General features: G+C 30.8%; 1 protein-coding gene across 3 annotated transcripts in view; it reads right to left on the bottom strand.

The window, feature by feature from the left end:
* The window catches only part of LOC135923255 (uncharacterized), a 69,102-nt gene that overhangs the window by 18,049 nt on the left and 24,603 nt on the right, over positions 1-26,450 (bottom strand). For all 3 annotated transcript variants that reach the window (XR_010571160.1, XM_065457910.1, XM_065457908.1), the window contains exons 20-27: positions 14,255-14,440; positions 13,175-13,597; positions 8,702-8,939; positions 7,172-7,438; positions 6,810-7,049; positions 6,578-6,737; positions 5,802-6,076; positions 4,953-5,045 (exon numbers count right to left, since the gene is read on the bottom strand). Coding sequence is in view for 2 of the 3 variants with exons in the window: in XM_065457910.1 (XP_065313982.1) it covers positions 4,953-5,045; positions 5,802-6,076; positions 6,578-6,737; positions 6,810-7,049; positions 7,172-7,438; positions 8,702-8,939; positions 13,175-13,597; positions 14,255-14,440 (1,882 nt within the window). In the remaining variant the exon portion in view is untranslated. The remainder of the gene's footprint in view (positions 1-4,952; positions 5,046-5,801; positions 6,077-6,577; positions 6,738-6,809; positions 7,050-7,171; positions 7,439-8,701; positions 8,940-13,174; positions 13,598-14,254; positions 14,441-26,450) is intronic.

The following is a 26,450-nucleotide window of genomic DNA, read 5'->3' as shown; positions in this document are numbered from 1 at the left end:
TTCAACTTGACTAATATTTATATCGTGCAAATTTATAGCTCTGATTTTTAATGCATGTTTTTGATCGTTATTTGACTCTATACCTTCTACTGGCAGTCTAGATAATGTATCAGCTACTATATTTTCTTTTCCTGGACGATATTCAATATCAAAATCATATGCGGACATTTTCCAAGCCCAGCGCGATAATCGACTATTGGATATTTTTGGTAGTTCCCGTTTATCACCAAATAATTTTTTTAAAGGTTTGTGATCTGTTCGCAATATAGATTCTATTGGTGCATAATTTTTCTCTGACTCCAATAATGTTCGCGAGGCAAATGACCTTTTTTACTAAATGACACAACACAGCTCCAAAACCAGTGTTGAAGGCGTCACATTCCAATATAATTGGCAAGTTTGGCGAATATGAAATTAGCGTTTTATTTGTTGACAAAAGCTGTTTTATTTTATCAAATACCTCTTGTTCCCTGTCCGACCAACCCCAGCAACATTTAATGCTTGTTAATTTATGCAGTGGAGCAGCAATTCCATGCAGATGTTGCAAAAATCTCTCGTGATAATTCACAAGTCCTAAAAAAAGATCGTAATTGGTGTATATTATTAGCAGTTGGTATCCTTCGAATAACATCTATTTTTTCTTTAGCTGGGTGTATTCCATTTTTGTCTATTACAAAACCTAGAAAAGAAACTGATTCATTTAAAAAGCGTAATTTGGCCCATTTTGCCTTCATACCCAACTGTTTTAATTTCATTTATACTTTTTTTACGTTATTCAAATGTTCTACATCATTTTTCCCCGTTATGATTATATCGTCAAGATATACTCCGGTCATTTGGCAGTCTTGTAATAAATTATCCATATATCTTTGGGAAATGGTTGGCGCACTAGAAAGACCGACAGGTATACATTGATATTGGAAATAACCAATATGGGTTGATATGGTTAAGTATTCTTTTGAACTCTCTTTTATTGGTAATTGTAAATATGCATCTTTCAAATCTATTACCGTAAATTTCAACCCATCTTTTAATTTGGTTAAAAGATCATCCACCGCTGGTATAATATGACGTAAAAAATATATGGGTTTAATGTCATCTTAAAATCCGCACAAATCCTGATTTCTCCATTTGTTTTGCGTACGTTTACTGTTGGAGTAGCCCATGTCATACGTCTTTTTGTTGGGTCAATCTCCTTCAATATTCCCGATTTAACCAATCTATCGAGTTCCATTTCAATTGGTTTTCGTAATGGAAAAGGTACCCTACGAGCTGGCCATGATTTCGGCCTTGCTGCCTCACTCAGATGTATGCTAACTTCCATATCATTCACCCGTCCTGGCTTGTCATCAAAAACACTAAATTCTGTCGTCATGCCAGCAATTTGTTTATCGGTTGTCATAACCTCTTTACTTGTGATACTACGTATAATAACTTGTCGTGGGATAAACATATTAAATGCCAGTATCCATGATAGTCCAAATAATGGTATGTCATTTGAACGGGTAACCACATTCGGTAGTAATCTGCTTATCTTTTCAAGACGAACCCTTATCATAGTCTCACCAATACATCCAGCGGTTTGTTACCATATACTGACCAAGGTTTGGTTGGTCCAAGCTTGGGTCGGCCAATTTCATCCCAATCACCGATCAGATATCTTAGCACTATTTCTACCAATTTTGGAAATATTATTAATTGAATCTAATGAGTCATTGTCATCTTGATGCATAGCATGTAACTTCCATCCCTTACAATATTTAGCATAATGCCCTACCTTTTGGCAATTATAACATTTCATCCTTGATGCAAAACATTGAAAAGGGGGGTGAGTTCATCCACATTTTGAGCATTCATTGTACTTACACATATCATTATTGCTAAATTTACTGTTATCTCTGAACTTAAAATTATTATTATTATTATTGTAATAACTAAAATTTCCTTTTTCTGTATTATTATTATATGGGTACTTTTGATTAGAAAAATTTCCTTGATTATTCTCTATCTGCTCCTAAGGTTTATTGACTTTTTTATCATCATATTTGTCACTTCATCCTCAACCCTTTCCATTGCCAAAGCCATATTTAAAACCTGTTGAAAACTCACCCTTTCTCCCATGTCATTTATTCCATCTGGAAATCTGGTGCGAATATCTTTCTCTAATGCATTCATAATAAGAACGTCGCTAGCAGAGCGTGCAACTTTTGGGAAATTAGAATTAATGGCGAGGCATTATAATTTTGGATCCAATTACATGCCATGCATGGAATGAACAATGTTATCAAATAGCCTTAAGTCTTAATAATAATTTTGTAAACATATACGCCTATACTGGTAGAAATTGGCAGCTCATTGATACCCTTGAAAAACATGAGTTGAGAGTTACTGCAATTGATTGGTGTCCCAAAACAAACTAACAAGCTACTTGTGGCGAAGATAGAAATGCCTATGTTTGGACTTGCTTTGAAGAAGGATGGAAACCAACTCTTGTTTAGTTAAGAATTAATCGTGCAGCAATGTGTGTGAAATGGTCCCCTAATGACAACAAATTTGCTGTGGGTAGTAGTGCAAAGCTAGTTGCGGTTTGCCATTTTGATGAAGAGAATGATTGGTGGGTCAGCAAACATATTAAAAAATCAATAAAATCTACAGTTACCTGTATAGGTTTGCCATTTTGATGAAGAGAATGATTGGTGGGTCAGCAAACATATTAAAAAATCAATAAAATCTACAGTTACCTGTATAGATTGGCATCCTGACAATGTATTGCAATTGACTTTAAAACTCGGATTTATTCAGCTATATTACCAGAACTTGATAAAAATAATGTTCCATCACTATGGGGAAATGTTGAAAAATTTGGTAGTTTATTAGCAGAATTTACTAATGAATATAGTGGTTGGGTCCTTGGGGTAAGCTTTTCCTCTACTGGTAACAAATTAGCATGGTGTTCTCATGACAGTACTATAAGTCTGATTGATATCTCATCAAATCCTCCTGTAATCTCACCTTTTCAAACCTCATCCCAAATTACCAATCACAAAACCACCTTAAATAATATTTTGAATGATTCCGATACCCTTTTGAATACCTCTAACCTTTCCCCAACTCAGATCGTAACATTATCAAACTCATTAATTACTTCTGGATCTGGGTTAATGATTGTTGAAAAAACGCCTCATTTGCTTTTTAAATCATTACAATGGGTCAATGAAAATACGATCATATTAGCGGGATATGATTGCTGTCCTATGATATACTCCCAGGGAATTATGCTAAATATTGTAAGGGACGGAAGTTACATGCTATGCATCAAGATGACAATAACTCATCAGATTCAATTAATAATATTTCCCAAATTGGTAGAAATAGTGCGAGGATATCTGTTAGGATAAATGGAGTACCTATAGAATTTGACTATGATACGGGGGCACAGCTATCGGTGATTGGGAAACAATATTGGGATGAAATTGGCCGACCCAAGCTTGGACCAACCAAACCTTTGTCAGTATATGGACCAACCGCTGGGTGTACTTGGTGAGACTATGGTAAGGTTTCGTCTTGAAAAGATAAGCAGATCACTACCGATTGTGGTGACAATGGCATACCATTATTTGGACTACCATGGATACTGGCATTTAGTATGTTTATCCCATACTCGTCGCCAATATACAGTTTCTTTATTTAATATGTATATGTAAATCAAGTATTCTATCTCATGACAATTGGTTTATATATATATATGATTGATTTGTATATGGCATTTATAACATTAATAATATATATAATATATCTCATTTATAACACTGTTAAATAAGGTAAATAATATATAAATTGCGCAAATAATAAATATATCAATTATTTCGATTTAAACTTATAAATAAATGATTCTCATGCAAAAAATAATAATTTAAATAACGATTAATAACATTTTGAATCTAACTAAAAATTAATTCCCAACATTATTACTTACAAATTTTCAATTATCATAAATTAGTATCATAATTTCGTACAATTTTTAGACATCCTCGTGGAGCAAAAAAAAACAAATATCTATATTATTTAACAACTATCTAGGTCTTTAAATAATTTGAAGCAAGTTAGGACCATTTAATTCTAAACTGGAATGTTAATCGGTGTAAGTCCCGGATAAAGTAACCTACAATTTTCCTCGTCAAAACATAATTAGCGTTGTTAAAACGGCTCGATTCTTAAAAAATAGTTAACCCTGGATTTCCGCCAAAATATGTTACGCAAGTTCGGGAGACTTTGCTAATAGGTGGCAGAAAGGTTTGGATATCTATTAAAGCCAAACTCAAACCTAATTTTATTTTTGGCTAAAATCTTTAATTTTCGTCGGACCCTTCAACACCAAACATTATATTCTTTTTATGACTTTAGAGAGAAGCCTCTACCAACGACATATAATAATAACTTGACTGACGTTTCATTCATAATAACGCATTCGAAAGCGTCGTTGAATGCAAATCAGCTGGACCCGCCATTTTGGTAACCCGTATAGTAATTATTCTCACGTTAAAAACTACTATTAAATTTGATAACTTGTTTCCTTATATAATCTCGATGATCAGGCAATTCTTTGATAAAGTTTGCGTCAGACATAGGAATAAATTGGCCTCTCGTTTAAAATTTTTAATAATGATATGGGTAATCAAAATGGCGCCCCCAGCTGTTTTCATTGATGTACACTTTTAATAAATGCATCGGCAATCTAGGTAATATCGTTGGCCTCTATACAATAAATAATAATTATCTGAAGTTTAGTCACATAATGTTGTTTTTTATATAATCTAAATAAGTAGGATAAAAAAACACCAAATTTTTTTTGAAGAAGAAAAATCTTACCATGTTTTTTTTAGATTTTTAAAAAAACGAAAGAAAACAATAATTTTGTTTTTTAATTTTGGAAAAATGAGTATTATTCATACATGGTGCATTCCATTTAAATTCATCCATCATCCCAGCCTTCGCGTATATTGACGACAAACTTGGTGCAGGTATAGGTGTCATGGCGATATCGACTTTATAAAGAAAAAAAAATATATATATAAACGATTAGTTTGAAATGACAGAATTCGGTAAATTTATTTATTTTTCGGTCAATCGAAGATAGAACATTATATCATAGCCTAGAAGTGGAAGGAGGAACTTGGTATAAATATACCCCCAAAAAATAATAAGATATTCTAAAATTGAGATTTAAAAAAAAAGGTTTTATGAAAATGATTTAAAATATTGAGAAGTTTCCAAGAATCAAGTCATTTTAGATGACTGACATCTCTTTTTTAGAAATAGTCCTTGGTTCCTTTGAGAATCTCTACCTGATCCTTGTGTCAATCTTGGGCTTGTATTTTGGACCAAGACCTTAAGAAATACAAATTAGGGTCCCATTCGGACCTTAGAATAAATCGGGCTATTTCCGGTCTAAAAAAATTAATTTCCTTTTTGAAATAGATTCGCTAACAAAAGAACTTTGATTTAAAAAATTTTACAGAGCATTACTAAAAAATATCGGGCGAAGTTAAAGTATGTTTTACAGAAGAAGAAGAAAAAAAATAAAGAGACACACGTGATTCGTATTTATTTTTTACGCCATCTTTAAATTTTAAATTCTATGCGCGTATAGTATTTGCTAAAAAAATGAAGGATCAAATGACCCCAATTAAAATTGGCGCCTAAATAACAGATTTAAAGGAAGCATATTTGGTTAGGTACAGATTACACCTTCCCTCCGATCTCAAACTAATAATAAAAAAAAAAAACGCCATAAATTTTACCCTCCTTTTCAGCGTCATCTATAGTCATGGCTTCTTCCATATTCTGGATTCCTGTATCGGTGCCGTTCTCGTCAGCAAGAACGAGCTTTAAAAAGACGTGCCCCTTCCCTTCGGCTTTGGGCGAGGAAACATTTCGCATTTTGACCATACGCAAAAAGGGGGTAAGCGAAGGAGTCGTCGGATTGTGATTATCGATTAGATTTAAAACGCGGAGAGCCGCTTTCACGCTTTCCAAATCGGTTTGGGCCAAATGATCCAACATGTCTAATAGTTTGCTTTTTATAGAAAATTGTGATGATCAGAAGAAAAAAAAGAAAAGGTAGGTAGGTGAGTACAACATTAATATTTTTTTTTTGGAGCTTGGGCAGGGCCTAAATTTTATTAATTATGTCATGACTACCGATGTCAAACGGCCCATTTTGAGCCGAGTTTTTACTTAACGGCTAATTCAATATTTTATTAGGAACTCAAGATTTTGCTCATAAGGGGCACACAAAGGTTTGAACATCTGTTAACGAAATCTCGAGGCTTAGACAATATTTTTTTCTAGCTAAATTACTGAGTTAGCCGTTCTCAAAAATCGACTCAAATTGAGCCGCAACACTAGTTACGACCGGCCCGCTTTCGTGGGACCAATACGCTCCCCTTAAATCTACGACCTCGGAAAATTTAAATTTCACCCTGGACATTTACACGCAAATACTAAACAATAAGGTCGAGATGGGGAAAGGGGAAGGTGGGGGGGGAGAGGAGGCGTGATAAGAAATGTCATCAACTTGATAGTGTATTTGGGTAGGGCGAACAGTTGAACGTAACCGAAGAGTTGGGTGTAGAACGCCGAGTTATCCGAGTTCTTATTAACCGCCATTTTGTAGTTGAGTCTGACAAAGCTGGTAAGGTCAGCCAAAGCCATATCCACTATAACAGAATTTTTTTCTGAATAAATTTTTTTTTTTATATTAAGTACCAAACTATTTCTACATTTTTTTTTTATTTGAACTTTCAAACCTATATACTCATCTTCCTCGTGGTGGCAATAAAGCATACGAGTCCTGAACTTGAAGGGTACGAAATCAATAATAGACCTAGGCTGGTATATAGCCCCATCTAAATTGACGTTTTCTATCGATCCGAGAGGAAATATGGATATAATGGCCGATTCTGGAGGAGGCGGAATGTTGTCGTTGGAATGAATCGAAGAGGGAAACCAAAATTGGGTCAGGTGTTCGAGCTCTTCGAAATTGGGGACTATTATTTTTAGGGTGAAACCAAAAAAATCGTTTTGAATAAATTAGTTACTATGTTCCTCGTGTGTGTAAAATTCAAAATTTTTTGCTTTTGTGGAAAAATATTATATATATTATTTTTACTTCCATAATTCTTATTCCTGACAGCCAGTATCAAGAGCAGATTAGCCGTCACGACCTTAGCCGGGAGCACCAAACAGTAACCGGGGGGTAAAAAATGTCTCTGCAAAATTCTGAAAGGTTCCATATCTTCTTCTGTATCCCCTAGTTGCGATCTGGCCAATTTGTCGCTAACCGCTGCGTTGCATCCCTTCAACAACGGTTTAGCAATATTTGTACTAGCAGCATCCATTTCCGGCTCTGATATTTCTGTCATCGCTGGATGATGATCTAACACCGATTTACAATATAAAAATAAATTTTTTTAAAAACTTGGGGGTATGAAAATAATTTTTAGAAAAATTTAATCTAATTAATATTAGAATATAAATTTAAGGCAAACACGTAGAATAAGATACAGAGTTTGATAGAAAAATTATAAAAATTGCAGATTATTTAAAAAGATCAAAATTCCTCTTTAAAAAATTTGGAATTTCAAAGGTAAAATTTGATCAAAAATTTTGTTTGAGCGGATTCTCGAAAAGAATCTTCAGGAATCAAATTCTTTGAAGATCTTTTTTATTCCGAAAAAACATTTCAAACTCCGATTAGGGGATATAGCATTCCTTTTATTTTCAGTTTAAATTTTTTAAAAACTTATAAACAAAAAAATAAATAAATAAATTCTTATGTTATATTTTTCGGGGTTTAACATTTGCTCTCAAAATTCAAAAATCTTCAAAAAATAATCGTTCTTTTGAAGATCAAAAAATGTGAAGATTTTTAAGCAAAATGAAAAGAAAGAATATGGATGGGTCCACATTTTTTTTTTCAAATTTATTTTAATGGATCAAATGATCCAGACAATTTGCAAAATCCTATCAATCCTTTAACAACTATGCCAGGTATGGTTATTAAGTGATCTAACTATTGAGTCAAATAAAAATCATATTTTATATCTCTAATAAGGGCCTTTGTCTAAGATATTTATCATAACTATCATGTTCTTTTTATTACCAATAATTAACTACAGAGGAAACCATCTTACTTTCCACGGATCTCTTTAAAAATTGTTTTTTTTTCCTCCGCTCATTCTCTTCTGGTACTCATTTATGGTAAACGCGTTATTTAACGCAGCGTGTTATGACAGCTGACTGAGTTTAGAAAAAAAACTAATTTAAGATAAAGCTAAAATAGAGACAACTATTTTATATAATATTTTAAAAAAAACCATATAACTTAATATCGAATTCGTTATTTTTATAATCGTATCACATTTTCAACGCATCATACCATATGTTTTTCAAATTTTATCGTAGCGTTATCATCGTAACGCTTCACATTTATAAATTTATACCTATTTAATGGATTTATTTTATAATAACGCAACGGCAATATAAAATAATTATTAATATTTTAGCTTTTTCTTAAATTAGTTCTTAAAACTGAATCAGCTGTCATAACACGCTTCGTTAAATAACGCAACGCTTGAAGATAACGCGTTTTATAATAAATGAGGTCCAATACTAAAATTCATGATTTTTTTAAATAAACTTTGTTCGCAGAGCAGCATAGCCCTGTAAAGGGAATCCAAACTGTTAGTTTCTATCTGAAATTTGAGGGCTTGCTGTATGAAGGAGACAAACAATTTGACAGTCACTCGCGACGTGACATCGTTATTGGCGGCGACCTCGTCCCCATTTTCAGGCGAATCACTCGTTCCTCCGAATTTTTCGACGGACAGACAACGCGTCAATATTTCGAAACGATCTATAATAAAATCTGACAGAGTCTTCGCGTTATTATTTTTTTTTTATATATAAAATGCAACAATTTATTAAATTTCTTTCTAATATTTTGTCAACCATTTTTTTTTTTAAATACAAATAAAATTTGTCAAACAATGACATTATATTTTTCACTCAACCATGAGAAGAATGATAAGCTTAGGAGATGAAAAATCCTATGAGGTTGAGAAACAGAGATTTCAGGATTACTTTCTTCACCATACAAATAATGAAAATATGATTTAAAATTTTTTTTTTAAAAAGGATCGTGATACAAGGACAAATTTTCCGCTAATGGCAAAGATACTTTATATTTCCGTTGATAAAATTTTAGTACCAAAAAAAAATGCAAGAAAAATTCATAAATCATGCAAATTCTTCTGTATAAAAAAAAATAGTATTCAAAAATAAAAAATAATTTTGAAATATAGCAAACACCTTTAAATATGATTGGGACGTATTTAAAACAAAAATTTTAAATAATCGAGTCGTAAATGGACGTGAATGGCAAAAATATTTAGCATAAAAAATGCGAAGAAAAATTATATAAAATTTGAATTCGATAATTTTATTTTAAAAGTACATATTTGAATTATTTTTTGCTAAAAGTGGGAACCTCAAATTTCAGCCATTTTGTTTTTTAAACAAACTCAATTTAAATACAAGTGGCTTTACTCCTTTCCTTAGCGTCCATTATATTATTTCCAATATTGTTTCAAGAATTTTCTTAGGAGGTATCATTTTTTTAGCGATTTTTTGTTTTCGCGATTTCTAACCTATCCTCCAACATATCAAGGCTGAGAATCCGGGCCGTGACTAGAGCTAGCACCCGTGATATTTAGTAAAATATACTAAAGCTAACACCATGATAATTAATAACATTTTATCACGTGACAATTCATTTTCATATGATAACCCGCTTAATTTAAAAATATATTTTAATGTGTCTATTTTTTGAATTAGACAAAGTTAGTAATAATTTTTGTAAATTGATTAATTAAATATTAAAATTTTATTTATAGATATGCCTATAGATGTATAGAACCTCCATAGTCCATACAAGCAATTCAAATTCGGAATTAGACAAAGTTAGTAATAATTTTTGTAAATTGATTAATTAAATATTAAAATTTTATTTACAGATGATACATTTAGGAGCAATATTTTCATCATATGATTCACTTAGTAGCATTATTAAAGAATATGAGCAGTCATGCCTAGTTAATTTATATATTGCAAGGTCTACATTGTTAAAAGCTCCCCATCCTGAAGAGCTCATAAATCTTTTTAAATATCAAAAGGTTTATTATTCTTGTAAATATGGGGGATCCATACAAAAAAATCGCTCAAAAAATATAAGGAATACTTCAACATTTCGTAAAATGTGCTCTTTTAAATTTACAGTGTGTCTAAAATACAAAGATACTACCCACTTCCTACAAATTGTGACTATGGTCAATAAACATACAAACCATGATTTAGGTAAAATTTTACATAATAAATTTATAATAATCATAATTAGATAAAAATACATTTGAATCTCTTCCTAAACAAAGAGTACTTTCTCTTGAAGAGAGAGAATCAGTTGAAAAGTACTTAAACTTAAAAGCTAACAAGCTAAAAATACAAGAATCCATGCTTAAATTAGGAAAAAATATCACCCTTAAAGATATTCACAATTTACAAACTAATATTAATAAATCAAAGTGTAATGATTTAGCCAGCATTTTCCAGCTGCTTAAAGGAAATAAAGGATCTATTGTTGAGGTCACTGAAGAAAATGATATTCTATTAGGAATTTTTTTTCAAGATGAGATGATGCAACATAATCTCAAAAGATATCCAGAGGTTATGTTTGTGGATGCAACCTACAAGCTAAATAATTATGGGATGCCTCTCTTCATTACCTTAATAATTGATGGAAATGGTGAATCACAAATAGTGTCACTTTGGCTTGTACAAAGTGAAAGCTATAAATGTGTAAAAAAAATGTGTGATATTATGAAATATCATAATAATAATTTAACAAAGCTTGAAGTTATTGTGGCTGATAAAGATATGGCAGATAGAAGTGCCTTCTATGAAAGTTTCCCAGCAGTAAATATTCACATATGTATTTTTCATGCTTTGAGGATATTTAAAAGAGAGATTACAGCTGAAAACTGATTCTCTCTCTTCAAGAGAAAGTACTCTTTGTTTAGGAAGAGATTCAAATGTATTTTTATCTAATTATGATTATTATAAATTTATTATGTAAAATTTTACCTAAATCATGGTTTGTATGTTTATTGACCATAGTCACAATTTGTAGGAAGTGGGTAGTATCTTTGTATTTTAGACACACTGTAAATTTAAAAGAGCACATTTTACGAAATGTTGAAGTATTCCTTATATTTTTTGAGCGATTTTTTTGTATGGATCCCCCATATTTACAAGAATAAGAAACCTTTTGATATTTAAAAAGATTTATGAGCTCTTCAGGATGGGGAGCTTTTAACAATGTAGACCTTGCAATATATAAATTAACTAGGCATGACTGCTCATATTCTTTAATAATGCTACTAAGTGAATCATATGATGAAAATATTGCTCCTAAATGTATCATCTGTAAATAAAATTTTAATATTTAATTAATCAATTTACAAAAATTATTACTAACTTTGTCTAATTCCGAATTTGAATTGCTTGTATGGACTATGGAGGTTCTATACATCTATAGGCATATCTATAAATAAAATTTTATTATTTAATTAATCAATTTACAAAAATTATTACTAACTTTGTCTAATTCAAAAAATAGAAACATTAAAATATATTTTTAAATTAAGCGGGTTATCATATGAAAATGAATTGTCACATGATAAAATGTTATTAATTATCATGGTGTTAGCTTTAGTATATTTAACTAAATATCACGGGTGTTAGCTTTAGTATATTTTACTAAATATCACGGGCGTTAGCTCTAGTCACGGCCGAGAATCCGCTTACCTTAAAAATTCATAGTGGCGCGATGGCGCTTTAACAGCTGATCGATTTTTTTTAAAAAATCTGTTTATGAGATCAATTATCATTTATTAATATTAATTTTATCTTTAATCCAAAATAGATTTTTTTTAAAAAAAATGTCAGCTGTTAAATCGCCATCGCAATCGCGCCATCATGAATTTAGGGTTACGATTTTACTGAACCCGAACCCATTGGCTAACATTTTTGTATAAGCTGTGCAAATATCGTTCAAAAATTTGGATATTTAAATCGTCTGCGCATTTAATAAAAAAAATTTTTTATCGTCTGCTTATACTAATTGCAAATAATTCCAAATAATTTCCATATTTTAAAAAGTAATAAATGGGCCATTATAAATATTTTTGAAATGTTCCTTGTATGCTCTTTCCCAAACATTAGTACGTTCTGGAACAGCCCTAAGGGCGAATTTATAGTAAACGCGATATGTTCAAGCTGTGCATTAGCAAAATCAAGCCAATAAATAGGTATATTTTATTAATAGCAAATTTGAAAAACATATGTTGCGACGTGTATTTCAAAAATTATTAACGCTATGATTAATCGGAGCGGATTTCGATGGCGTTAAATAAATAACGCAACTCTTGAACCTAACGCGTTTACTATAAATTCAGCGTAAAAGCTTCTCTCCTGGCATCAATTTTTCATGTTGATTTCAAAACGGTAAAAAAAAAATTTGTAGCTAAAAGATAGGAAGTCATGTTTTGACAATCACATTTTTTACCGTTTTAAAAGCAACGCAAAATAATACGCTCGGACAACCTCGTACAATGTGAATAACTGATTTATCCTTTTTCATAATGTTTGTTATGAAGGGTATATAAAATAATCATTAAAAATTTATTATAAAATTGTATTTTTCCAAATATAAAATCTAACGATATTTTATAGAATTTAATATTAATTTTTCTCGTATTTATCATATGAAAACGGTGTTGCAAGAGGCTGGATTATTTAAATAATTATAACAATAAGAGTAAAATACCATCCCATGATACGCGCACATTTTATTGGAGGGCATTTTGTCGTTAAGCGTAGTGCTGTTAAACGGCTCGATTTGAGCCGATTTTTAAAAATGGCGAACTCGATATTTTATCCAGAATATTCCAAGCCTTAAAATTTTGCACATAGATGGCACAAAGATTTCAACATCTATTAGCAAAATCTCGGCTAAAGGAGTGGGGGGGGGGAATAAAAAAATGGAAATAGTGATTACCAAAATAACGAATGCCAATTCTTTCAATCCGATTCCTTCTTTTGCTTTTCCCTCCCCTTCCGTCGTTTCTTCGACACATTCTTCGTGCGCCTTTGATTCCTTCGCGTCCTCACTTTTTCGACGACTCTTCGTAACGTATTCCAGCAGGCCTTTCAGATAAGTCAGCACTCTAACGGGATCCGTCTCGGCTCGGCTCAGAGCCGCGCATGCCACGCGCGTAGCTATATCGTCACCGCGAGAGCCCCAAATGACGGGAGCCACGAGAAAAATTTCCGAGTAAACGGCCGATAAGAAATCGGATGTTACGGGGTCGGTCGAATTTGGGTTACTAGAAAATACGGAGGAAAGAAAATTGGGTAGAGAACCGAAACGCAAGCATATGTGGTCCGTGAAAGTATCGTAGAGAGTGAACAGCGAAAGTATCTTAATGTTTTTATTTAATCATACAAAAAAAAATGATAGCAAAATATAAAATTTTATAAAACAGCTGATATGTCGTATCCTGCGGTTCGATTTAATACTTTTAGCCCGAGCTGGGCTGAACTTAGGACACTTTATTTTGGCTTGTTTTTTTCTCTTACTTTTTTGGCTAATAAATTGAACCAGGTATTTTTTTTTTCAGAAAGTCTTTTAATATTAAAATAATTTTAATTATACAATCGTAGTGCCTAGCGCCTATCTTGTATAATTTATTGGATTGTTTCTAGCTATTAAAAAAAACACATTGTTTTTTTTTCAACCCTTTAGAAGCATGTTTAAAAATAAAATCCAAGAGTTTTTTTTGTGAGGGTGAATACATAACCTAAACTTAAACTGCTATATCTCTCAGTAATTAATTTATCTCTCCTAATGATATATATTAAAAACATTCATCTTTATTTTTAAAAATAAACAATTAATTACTGAGTGTTTTAAAAATTTAATTAAAATTATAATTTGAGCCTGTTTTCCCACTGTTTTTTTTTTACATTCCTGGATAATTCTCGGCGGAAATTTATTTTTTAGACCGATCCGGTAAATCCTAAAATATATCCGGTAGAGGGGCTGGGCTCTAAAATATAAAATGTAATTTTTCTTTACTTTATAGCTTTGAGTTCTGACGTGAGATGATAGGTGGCACAAATGTTCGCCAAAAAAATTCATGATTTCCGTCTTTTTGACCAATTTTTTAGCGGCATTTTCGTCCCTATGGGTCGTGTTTGTTTCCGGGGTGGTAGAAGCGTTCTTAGCGGCTTCCATGGATTCTTGATTATCGTCGGTCGCGTCCTATATAAATTTTTTTAAAAAAGAGAGAAATCATTATCTTGGATAAATAAGTGATTTTTTATATTATATATACGTATGGGGTTTCGGAATTCGTGGGGATTCGGAATTTCTCAATTTTAAAACATTTACTATAGGGCGATTTTTGGATTTTAAAAATAGGAATTGTATTCCAGCATGTTTAGAGTTATTACCTTATAAATTTCAGCCAATTTCAGCGATAGACATTTTAGTATTTTTTTTTAATTTATGCGAAAAATCCATACAGAAATTAATGTAAATTAGAAGTAGTTTCTAAAGTTCGTGGCAAAAATGGCTGAAATTTATAAGGTAAATACTATACATATGTTAGAATACATTTCCGGTTAAATCGAACTTTAAATTTTTTTTTAATCGCTCTCGGTAAAGGATTTAACATCAAGAGATTCGGAATCCAATCCCAATACGCGACATATATATATATATTTCGAAATGGGAGATTTTGAATTCCCCAAAAAATTGACAACGATAGGTCCCGATCTTGGTGGATATCTTAAATAGGGGATAAAGATAGAAAATCTATTGATGCTGCTATAACTTAAAAAGGAATTAAAATCCTATAAGAATAAGTAATAATTGTTTATAATATTTTAATAAATATATATATCAGAGTTGTTAAAGGATCTAGATACAAGTATCTAGATCCTGTATCTAGATATAAAAATGTGGTATCCGTATCTGTATCTAGATAGATTTTTGATTAAATAATCTGTATCTAGATAATATTTTAGACGTTGTTCTCTGTATCTAGATATTATTTTAGACGTTGTTCTTTGTATCTAGATCCATTTAAAAAGTATCTTTTAACAACTCTGATATATATATATAATTATATAAAATTTCTTGTAGAAATTTTTGCAAATTGTAATTGTAAAAAAAAACCATTTCAATAAAAGGCTTGTAATTTTTCCAAGAAATTTGAGATAAATGTAATGTCTGATCTGCTAAATATTCATTTCTGTGATAATGATCATGAATAGTTATCTAATAATTCTATTATCATAATTTTCCTTAAATTTATTGAATACTTTATTTTAATATATTTATATCAAAATGATGCTCAATTAATTTTTTTAAAAAAAAATCTTTTTGATTTAAAAAATTATAGATTAAAAAAAAAAGGTGCTCAATAAACTCAACAAGATATGGATGCAATATCAAACAATTTTATCTTTTTAAGCATATAAAATTCACAAAATACTTTATTTTAGTAAAGTATGTTTCCTCTGGTTTAAAATTATTATAAAATATAAAAAATATATATTTAAAAAAAACAATTTGTTTATTTAAATCGTTATAAGTAGTATTGTTAAATGGCTTGATTTAAGCACATTTTTAGATACGGTTAACTTCAATATTTTAGCCAGAAAAATCTTGTTCGAGATTTCGATAACAGATGTTCAAACCTTTATGTCACCCTATGAGCAAAATTTTAAGGCTTGAATAATATTTTTCCCAATAAAATATTGAGTTAGCCGTTTTTAAAAATCGGCTCAAACTGAGTCGTTTAACAACAGTAGTTATAAGTATTTAATGGTTAAAAAAAATAATCAAAATCGCTAGCAGTAAAAAAAACGTAGTTCGAAACGTTGTGTTTAAAAATGGCCTATCTCAGATCTCTGTATTATTTATAAATAAAATTACGCCACATTTACTAATGTTAGATTTAGAATGAGGATAAATTGTCTTACAGTCGAAACCGTTTAATCGCATATGGCTTAGATGCGAACACTTTTTAAATGCGGAGAGACCCCCGTGATTTTGATAATGTTAATTGAGATTGATTTATATATATTTATATATATCTAAATTCGTTCAACTTAAATTGCTATTAAATATGCTAGCCTGTAACCTTGTTTTTCGCTTTAATTGATTTTTTTTTCTTTTGGTTACTTTTTTAATTATTTGTAGTTTTCAAATTTAGTAATATAAATTTAAAATAAAGAAATTTTTATATATCAACGTTTTCTTATCTTTTACTATGGCATAATGTTAAATTACATTTATAATTGTGTAATTTTTCAGGTCCCATTTACATGATAATAACATTAATTTAATCGGATACGCGAAAAAATAAAAAAAAAATTTATCGAAAAAAATATATCCGCCAATGGTATAATTTTATTATATACAATAATCATATTATAATTATTTTTAGAATAGTTAACCCCCTCAAGGAAAAGGAGGAAATCATTGAAAATTTAAGCACCACTTCAAAACCACAATTAGCGTTAAGTTATAAATGTCACGTTTCCATGATTTACCGATTTGGAATCTAATGAAGCAAGCACATGCTGATAATTTCTAAGGAATAACCTCCCCCCCCCCACCCCGCAACTAAAAGAGTTAGAATGAGTTGTTATCCAAAGACAGAGGCAGCTTGGTTTAGTCTACCCAAAAGCGAAGTTAAAATTGAAGTCTAAATGGGCCAGAGATGTTAGAAATAGCTATGTTTTTTAGCCCAAACATTCAATGAAGGTAAATTTAAATTTTTATAATATGTATAATTATAAATTATAGGCATTCCTAGTAGCAGCTGATTGCAGAAATTTGGGGGACAGAAATATATTTTTTTCATAATGTTTGCGATGAAAGAGGAAACGTGGATATTATTAATGCAAATGATTGGAGGAAAAATACACTCCCATCTCCGATTAAAGATTATGAAAGGAGTAATATTTACGATTGTGATGAGACAGGACTATTCTACAGAGCATTACCGAAGGGGCAGAATAGAGTTTAGTGGGACTCGACCACTGGGCTTCAGACCAGATAAGGAAAAAGTCTCAGTTCAATTTATCATAAATGGCGATGGTTTCGATAAAAAGTCACATGATGAAAGAAAATTTAAAGACCATAGTTACTTTTAAAAATAAAAAAATTACCAGTGAAATACTAAGTAAAATCAGCTGGATGACAACTTCAAATTTTGAAGATATCTGTAATATAAATGTAATTGTAAATTGAATTTGAATTGAATATAATATTAACTTTTCGTTTGTAAATTACATAACCTGAAGGATTGAATTCATTATATATATATACGTGATATTTTGTATTAAAAATACTTTTACTTACTTTACTTATTTTACTTATTTAATAAAACACTTTATTGGCGACGATTTTTAGAGAAGATTTATTTGATTTATTAAATTTAAAGTAAAAGACTCAATGGAAGTAGCTCCTATTAAAGTTGAAGATTCAATGGAAGTAGTTCCTATTAAATTCCATATTCCAGAATTCGTCAAAGAATTAGTAAATATTCAGGACTACTTATTTAACTTGGAGTTAATTTATAAAGTAAGAAATATTATAGATTTAAATACAAAAAAAGACCTGCTTTTAGCCTATATCGGAACAGACAATCTTATCAAAATTAAGAACTTTCACTTTCCAATAAATTTAGAGATGATAAATTATGATACTTTAATAAAAAGCTTAAATTTGGTGTTCAAGGATAGTTCGGGCATTTTCGTAAATAGGAAAAAACTTTTTACGTTAAAAAGATGCAGTGAGACGATTATTGACTTTTCAATTAGGGTTAAAACTGCCTATTCTCTTTGTAATTTTAAACCGCCTTTTGATGAACTTTTAAGAGATATATTTATCCTAGGAGTAGGCTTACCTGAGTTGGACAAAGAACTTCGGTCAAAGTATATCGAAGGCAATATTACTTTTGAAGAGACCGTGCGTTTAGCGATAGCGCTGTCTTCGTTGGAAAATGAAACCCAGACTGAAGTTAATAAAATAATTAAAAATAAGCCAACACAGGGTTCGAAAAATAATTATTTTAGAAATATTAATTATACAAACGTCAATAGATTTAATAATAATAAACACTTTAGTAATAATTATATTCCTAATAATAATTATAGACCTAGTATCAAACCTAACTCTATTCAAAATAAAGTGATATGCTTTCGTTGCGGTAAGGCAAACCACATAGCGAAAGATTGTAGAACCCATGCCATACAAATGATTCTGCCACGGACACCTCGCCTGTCATTTTCAAATAAAGCAACCATCGATGCGAAGATAAATGGGTTGCAGCTAGCTATGAAGTTTGATACCGGCGCCGCGTGTAGTGTGATTGATGAGGTCACCTGGAATCGTATTGGCAGACCACAACTATCACCGGCTTATAAATTAGTGGGATATAATCATATCCAAATCGAAGTACTAGGTAAATGTACCGTAGAAGTCAAAGTAAAAAATATTTCAAAATTTTTACTTATTTGGGTAGTTAAAGAGATTTCCCTTATTTTTGGGATGCCTTTCATTAGAGAATTTGATATAAAACTACCGGAAGAATTTCGTATTAATAAAATAAATATGAAGGTTCCCTCTTTAAATACGATTGCTTCAAAATTCCCTCAAGTTTTTAAAAAAAAATTAGGTGAAATCAAACTGCAAAAGGCAGTCATCCGAATAGAACCGAACACGTTACCGATTGCATTACCAGCAAGAAGAGTTCCTTTTCCGTTGCGTCGAACCATTGAAGCTGAGTTGGACAGACTTTTAGACGAAGGCGTTATCGAGAAGGTGGATCCAACAATAACTCCAATCACTTGGGCTACGCCAACGGTTAATATCTTAAAGAAATCCGGTGCCGTACGGATATGCGGAGATTTTCGTTTAACAATCAACAAATATCTAGCGATCGATAACGATTTACTACCAACTTTCGTCGACCTAACAAATAAGATCGCGGGTGGTAAAATATTTTCAACAATAGATTTAAGAGATGCATTTTTACAATTCGGAGTTAGTCCAGAATGTAGGGACCTTTTAGTAATTTCGACACATGTCGGTTATTACCGATACCAAAGAATTCCATTTGGTTTGACTAGCGCTCCGATAATATTCCAACGCTTTATGAAAAACCTATTAATTCCTATGGTTAGTGTATTTTTAGACGACATAATTATTGCAGGTGAGAATAATTCCGATCACATAGTTAATTTGGAAGAAGTATTAAGAAGATTTGTGAAGGCTGGACTGACCACGACGACCGATAAAATTAAAATCGGAGAAAAGTCAGTCACTTATTTAGGTCATGTTATTGACAGTTTCGGAATTCATTCTACAGAAGATAAGATTAGCGCTATAAAAAATTTTAAAACACCTTCCAATGTTAAAGAACTACGTTCATTTCTTGAAATAGTGAATTATCATGAGGCATTTTAAAAATTTGCATTCTATTTGTGCGCCTTTACACCGACTAACGAGTAAAAATGTTGGTTGGTTTTGGTCAGCTAAAGAAAATGAAATATTTACTAAAGTTAAAAATATATTGTCAAAAGAAGATACAATAATTCCTTATTCAGCCGATATCCCTGTCGTGATTTCTTGTGACGCTTCCGAAGATGGTCTAGGAGCTGTTATTGCACACCGATTTCTTACTGGCCAGGAGAAACCGATTGCTTACGCATCGAGGACACTTTCGGCGGCTGAAAAGAATTATGCCACAATTGATCGGGAGGCTTCGGCGATCATGTTCGCTATCGAGAAGTTTCATCAATATATTTTAGGTGATAAAAGAGATCTTAACAAAATAACAAATAACCGTTTAATACGGTGGGCAACGAAACTATTAAATTATGATTATGAGATAATATATAGACCAGGTAATCATAACAAATGTGCCGATGCTCTGTCCCGTTTGGGGGTGAAGAAAGCAAAAACCAATGAAGTTACAAAAAAAATCGAAGAAGAAATCAGAGGATTAAAAATTAATTTAATAGAAGATTTATCTTTCACTTGCAGTAAAGTCGTAAGTGAAACGAGCAATGATATAAACCTAAAAGAGATTATTAAATTAATAATAAATCATTGGTATATTGATAATATAAATAATTATTCGAAGATTGTAAAAAAATATATTTCGATTAAAGATAATATTTCGTTCGAAGAAGGATTATTATTTTATAATGATAGAATTATTATTCCAGATATTATAAAAAAGGAGGTTTTATATGTGATTCATCGAGGACATCCTGGGATACTAGGGATGAAATCATTGTGTAGATATTACGTTTTTTGGACAAATCTCGATACTGATGTTGAAGACTTTGTTAAATGTTGTAAGAGTTGTCAAGAAGGAAGGCCGGGAGCTAAAGAAGAGCCATTATACAATTGGAACATTCCTACCCGACCTTGGGAACGAATACACATTGATTTGACAGGCCCCGTATCTGGAAAGTATTGGTTAATTTGCGTAGACGCTTTTACCAAATGGGTTGAAGTTGCAATTTTAACACATATTAATTCGGCGAGTGTAATAAATAATCTGCGTAATTATTTCGCTAGATTTGGGTTACCTCGCTACATTGTCTAAGATAATGGTACTCAGTTTACTGGATCTGAATTCAAAACGTTTCTTTTTAAAAACAATATAAAACATTTTAGATCGGCCCCTTATAGCCCCAAATCGAATGGTTTGACTGAACGATATATACGAATGATAAAGACGCGTTTCTATGCTGGAAGGAGATGTGGGACTCCGGACCAGTTAAATTTAGCGAATGTTTTAATTACTCACCGTAATACTCCCAATGCAACTACTGGTAAATCACCTACCGAGATGATGTTTGTAAGGTCGCTTAGGACGACATTAGATCAGTGGAAATTATCAACGAGAGAAAGGACGAAAAACGCTCTATGGAAACAAAAGTACTACAAAGATAGAAGTGTTGAATCTCGGGAGTTTGAAGAGCAGCAAAAAGTTTGGATAGCAAACGAAAGGACAGCAGGGTGGCATGAAGGAAAAGTGTTACAACGAAAAAGCGCAATATTGTACGATGTGAAATCAGAGGGGATCGTTAAAAACAAGCATGCAGATCAATTGAGGGATGTACATACACAAGAGAAGGAAATACCCGTTACGTTGACCGAAAAAGTGGAAAAGGCAGAACATGAGAATACAACTCTTGAAAAAAGAGTTTCGAAACCCCCACTACGTTATCACGATGAATTCAATTTATAGTGGGGAGAACTATAATATAAATGTTATTTTAAATTGAATTTAAATTGAATATAATATTAACTTTTCGTTTGTAAATTACATAACCTGAAGGATTGAATTCATTATATATATATATACGTGATATTTTGTATTAAAAATACTTTTACTTACTTTACTTATTTTACTTATTTAATAAAACACTTTAATATCTACTTAATGAAACATTTATATATATTATAAAAATTATTTTTGATATAGAGTGTATAAATAAATCCTTTATTAAATAAAACATGCTGCAAAGATATCAACTAAAATATATTTTTTGAAGGGTATTTAAAAATTATATAATTAATTAGTCATAAGACTGCCATATATTTTAAGGATGAATGTGTTAAAATAAAGTCTAAGGATAATCTAAAAAGCGTTAAAATATTTCACGCCATCTATATTTATTTATATTTCAATAAAATCTTATGAAACGTGTATTTTAAAAAAAATACATATATATATTGTTAAACAGTATTAACTTTAAAAAATTGTTTTTTTTTAAAAGTTAAAAATAAAAAATTGAACATTAGTTTATTAAGTAAATTGATTTATAAAATATAAAATTTAATATTAATAAACAAATTGATTTAAAATATAAAAGTTGTTTTTTATAAAATTGAAAGTTTAATATTAGTTTATAAACAAATTGATTTAAAATATAAAAGTTGTTTTTAACAAAAAGAAAGAAACAATTCTTATTACATTTGAAATATTTTAAGTTACGCCATAAATGGCTTAAGGATGTAAAAAAAAACAATTTTTTAAAGTTAATACTGTTTAACATTTCACACTTTTTTTTTTTTTTCTATAATTTTTGTCGTTTGTCATTCTTGCTCGTTAACCTCTTCGTTGATCTTTTTTTTTGTTGTACGTTTTATCAATTTAGTTCCACACACAAAAAAACTAATTTTGTTTTAATAAGGAAGAGAAAAAAAATTTATTATCAAATTTAATTCATTATAAAATTTTCAAATTTTCTAGGCAACACACTATTTCTAACTGGTCTTTGAACGTTGCGATTCTGATCATTTACTTGTACATTTTGGTTTCTTGGTTCATCACCTCCCCTTCTAAAATTCAATGTATAAGGTGATGCATTATTATTAACATTCGCTTTAAAAACTGTTGCACCATTAGAAGAAAGTTCTACATTAGTTGATCTTTTTTTTATTTGGTCCAAGTGTCTTTTTATAATTTTGTTCCCAGTATCTATATCATACAACAAATTTCCGTTTTGGAATTGTTTCATTTTATATTATAATTTTTTATTTAATTATTTTTATTTTTTAAATTTTACTCCTTTATTTTTCAATTTGAACACTTTTTTTATATCATAATTTCTCTTTAACTTGTTCTTTATAACAAAATTTCTCTTTCTCCTTCCATTTTCAACATATGATCTCCATATCGTATTCTTAATCTCCTTTTCAACATCATGATATTTAATCACCTTTGTTTTAATTTTCTTTTCCAAAGTTTTTTTAAATTTTTTATTAATTATAAAATTTTTTATTTTATTATTTTCTTCAATTTTTGTTTCATTATTGTTTTTAATAACTATAATTTCTTCAATTGTTATCAAATGATTTATTTCTTCTAATCTATAAGAATTTATTTTTTTAACATTTGGTATTATTTTTGGTACAGCATTTTGCTTTAAGCGAAGCTTGATATTGGTTTTGCAGATGGGTTTATCGGCCATTTTAAGTTTGTAATCAAGTATGAGTTTAGTAAGTTTATCATTACAATAATCATCACCTATATTTCCCACAAATTTTTTTAAAATATTTTTGAAGGCACTTAGCCAAGTTCTGCCAAGTAATGGACTCTTATTGCTATTAACAACGATCGCTTGTAAATTTTTAGTTACTCCTTCATAATTTACGCTAATTTGCGCCGTTCCTAATATTTTGATTTGATAGCCGTCATAGCCTGTTAATTTTAAATTAGATTTCTTTAATTCAGTGATGCCTGCGCTCTTAGCTATCGAACTAGGTATTATTGAGAATCTAGAGCCAGTATCGACCTGCATGATCGTTGACAGGTTATTCAATTTTAAAGTTACTTTATACGCGTTATTATCTGTGTTGTCTTTATCAGCATCCATATTATTTATGTCCAAGTTATACAAATTATATTCTTTTTTTTATATTTTATTATTATCATCCTCTTTTATTTCTTCTATGTTTATGGTATTTATTTTATTAGTGTATCGTGTTTGATTATTATGGTCGACATGATGTCTACAATTACATGCGTAACTTCCTCCTCGATTTCCATTATAATTATTACTATGCCTTTGCGTGCATCTTGAAGTATCATAGCGTCTGTTGAATCCGTGATTGTAATCATAATAAAATCTTTGGTTATTATCGTTATTATAACTGGTTCTATTTTCAAATCTTAAAAAATTAATGTATAATCCTGGGTAATTTGCCCTAACGTTATTGTAGTTACCCGCATTATAGTTCTGATGTCTAGGGTTGTAATTATTTCCCTGATAATTATTTCTTTGAAAGTTGTTGTTTCTCGTAGTCCATAGTTGTCTGTTATCGTTATTCGATCGTGGATTATGTCTATCGTCGTATCTGACCACCTGTTTGTTTTCTTCAACTTTCATGCCTCTTTGTCTTTCCAAATGTTTTACGCTTGTTTCTTCTTCAGTCTTTTCACTTAAAGAAATGTTTTCAACTTTAGCTATTATATCTTCTTTTAATTCTGTCTCCTCAAAATCATCTCTTAAACTAAAGACTTCTGCTAACGTAATATTCTCTTTCAACGTAATTTTCTGCCTGATACTTCTGCTATTTGATGAAATTTTTACTTTTTCAATGACTCTACTATCGCTTAACGAACATTCATTTTGTAAAATACATAATCTACTTACCCAATTGATGTAACTTTCATTTTTACCTTGTACAGCTGCATTGAATAATAACAATTTCGAACTTGTAGATTTCCTCGGGTGTAATAACCTAAATTTTTCAATCAATATCGATGGATTGATGAAATCGGTAGGTGAACATATCGATTTGAGCTTGATGTATTCTTCGTCTGGTAGTCTTCTTGTGAAGCATCCTGCTTTTTCGATATCAGAGATCTGAGCATCGTTGAATATGTCTTCGAAACGACTTAGAAAAACATCGCCATTACCTGTGTATGTTGGAAATTCAATATTAATATTATCGTTATTATTTGAGGTCTGTTTCATAATTTATAATTTACAATATCCTTGAATTTTTCTATTTTATAGTATTGGATTTTATAAAAATTTTAAGAAGTTAATTTATATTTAATATTTTAGAAAATTTTACTGCCACCATGAAAAGTCAGGCGTGTCTAAGTATAATTTACTTCCTCGTAGGCTAGAGGATTCACCAACTTTTAATATGATGAAACTAACTAAAGCTGGTACAGGTGCACCACGGAAGACCGCTTGTATAAAACATAGCATAGTTAGAGGAGAATCAACATATTTCGTTAATAAGTGTGTTTTCGATGCATATAAAATATTTCTAATCAGTACTACACCTAAAAATATATGTTCTAATAAGATAAATATTGTCTTCTGTTGGCAAATCAAAGTATATAAAATTGCTGTTCCTAGTGACACTACATGTACGCAAATTATATATGTTTTGTCTATGTCGTTTGGTTGATTTTTAATTGCATTTCCATCACCTTCGAGAACTCTGGCGTTGGTCTGATTGAAAACATCAAAGTACAAATGTGCATTTGTACTAATGTACACTTGTTGAACGATGAAGGTTAGAACAACACACCCGATAGCAGCTGGAAGTAGAAGATATAACGGACTTCTAAGTGTTAGAAAAAACATACCTAGAATAGGTATCCAGCTAATTTTATGTAGGGGCAAACCTAGATCTAAAGTCTTACTTGTCTTCTGTTGGTATATTTCTAAAGCACTACTATATATTTTTCCCCACGTCAAATGTCGTATTAGTGGTAATACTCCAGAAACATACATAAAGATCCAAACACAGATAACAGTTGGATTATCAGCCGAAATGCTGGTATATGAAAAGGTGTCACTTAGATAATTAAATATTTTGGTTAAAGGTAGCAAATCCATACCTTTAAGAGCATACATGTCTTTATGACTATACGATTTGTCAAATAGCCTTGCACGTTCTAAATCATGTTTATCCAATAAATCAATGACTTTCTTATATCTTTCAAATAGAACTTCCATAAAACCACAATACAAAGTTGCTAAGAGAATGGCTATAACCCATAATAATACCATGAAGATCAGAAGAGGTCTGTCTACATACCCCCTCTCACCCCATGACAGGAATGTGGGTTGTAGAAATGCTACTTTTTTTTCTATAATTTTTGAATTTATTCTTTATGGCGCCGCAAGAGAGAGGTTCATAGATAATATAAATAAATATGAAGCCAATGAATTAATGACAATTTTTTTAGCGTATTATTTAGCAAGAGATAAGGTAAAATTTTTAGATCCCATATGGTTAACTAGTGGTACGGAAGTGTATGAAACTCAACCAATAACACAGGGAGCGCTTAAAGGATATACGATAAAACCGCGCTATTGGGATGAGAGGATTCTGGAACAGAAAAAATTAATTGATTACTCAAATATGTGTGAAATAGGGAGTAGCTTGCGAGGGGGTTTAGGTCCTTTACACATGTTTGATGGTTTCACCACTCTATTGAACATAAATTTTTTAAAAGAATTGTACAAAATGGGTGAGGTCTATATCCAGGACACTATGATATGGATTATTAATACGGATGGTTTCAGAGAAGAAGAGATTTTAGCTAGAAGAAAGGCTTGGTGGGAGAAAACATCCGTCATTATGTTTATGATAGTAATTTTCTTCATTTTAAAATATTTTCTAAAAACAACCGTCAAGGGTATTCAAGAGACAACGGGAAATCTGACACGTAACATGCACCCGGTTTACATTTTATCGATTT

The sequence above is a fragment of the Gordionus sp. m RMFG-2023 genome, chromosome 2, assembly GCF_954871325.1.
Source record: "Gordionus sp. m RMFG-2023 chromosome 2, tfGorSpeb1-WG-v2, whole genome shotgun sequence".
Taxonomy (NCBI): Eukaryota; Metazoa; Nematomorpha; class Gordioida; order Chordodea; family Parachordodidae; genus Gordionus; species Gordionus sp. m RMFG-2023.
This window is presented reverse-complemented; position numbering and strand designations above follow the sequence as displayed.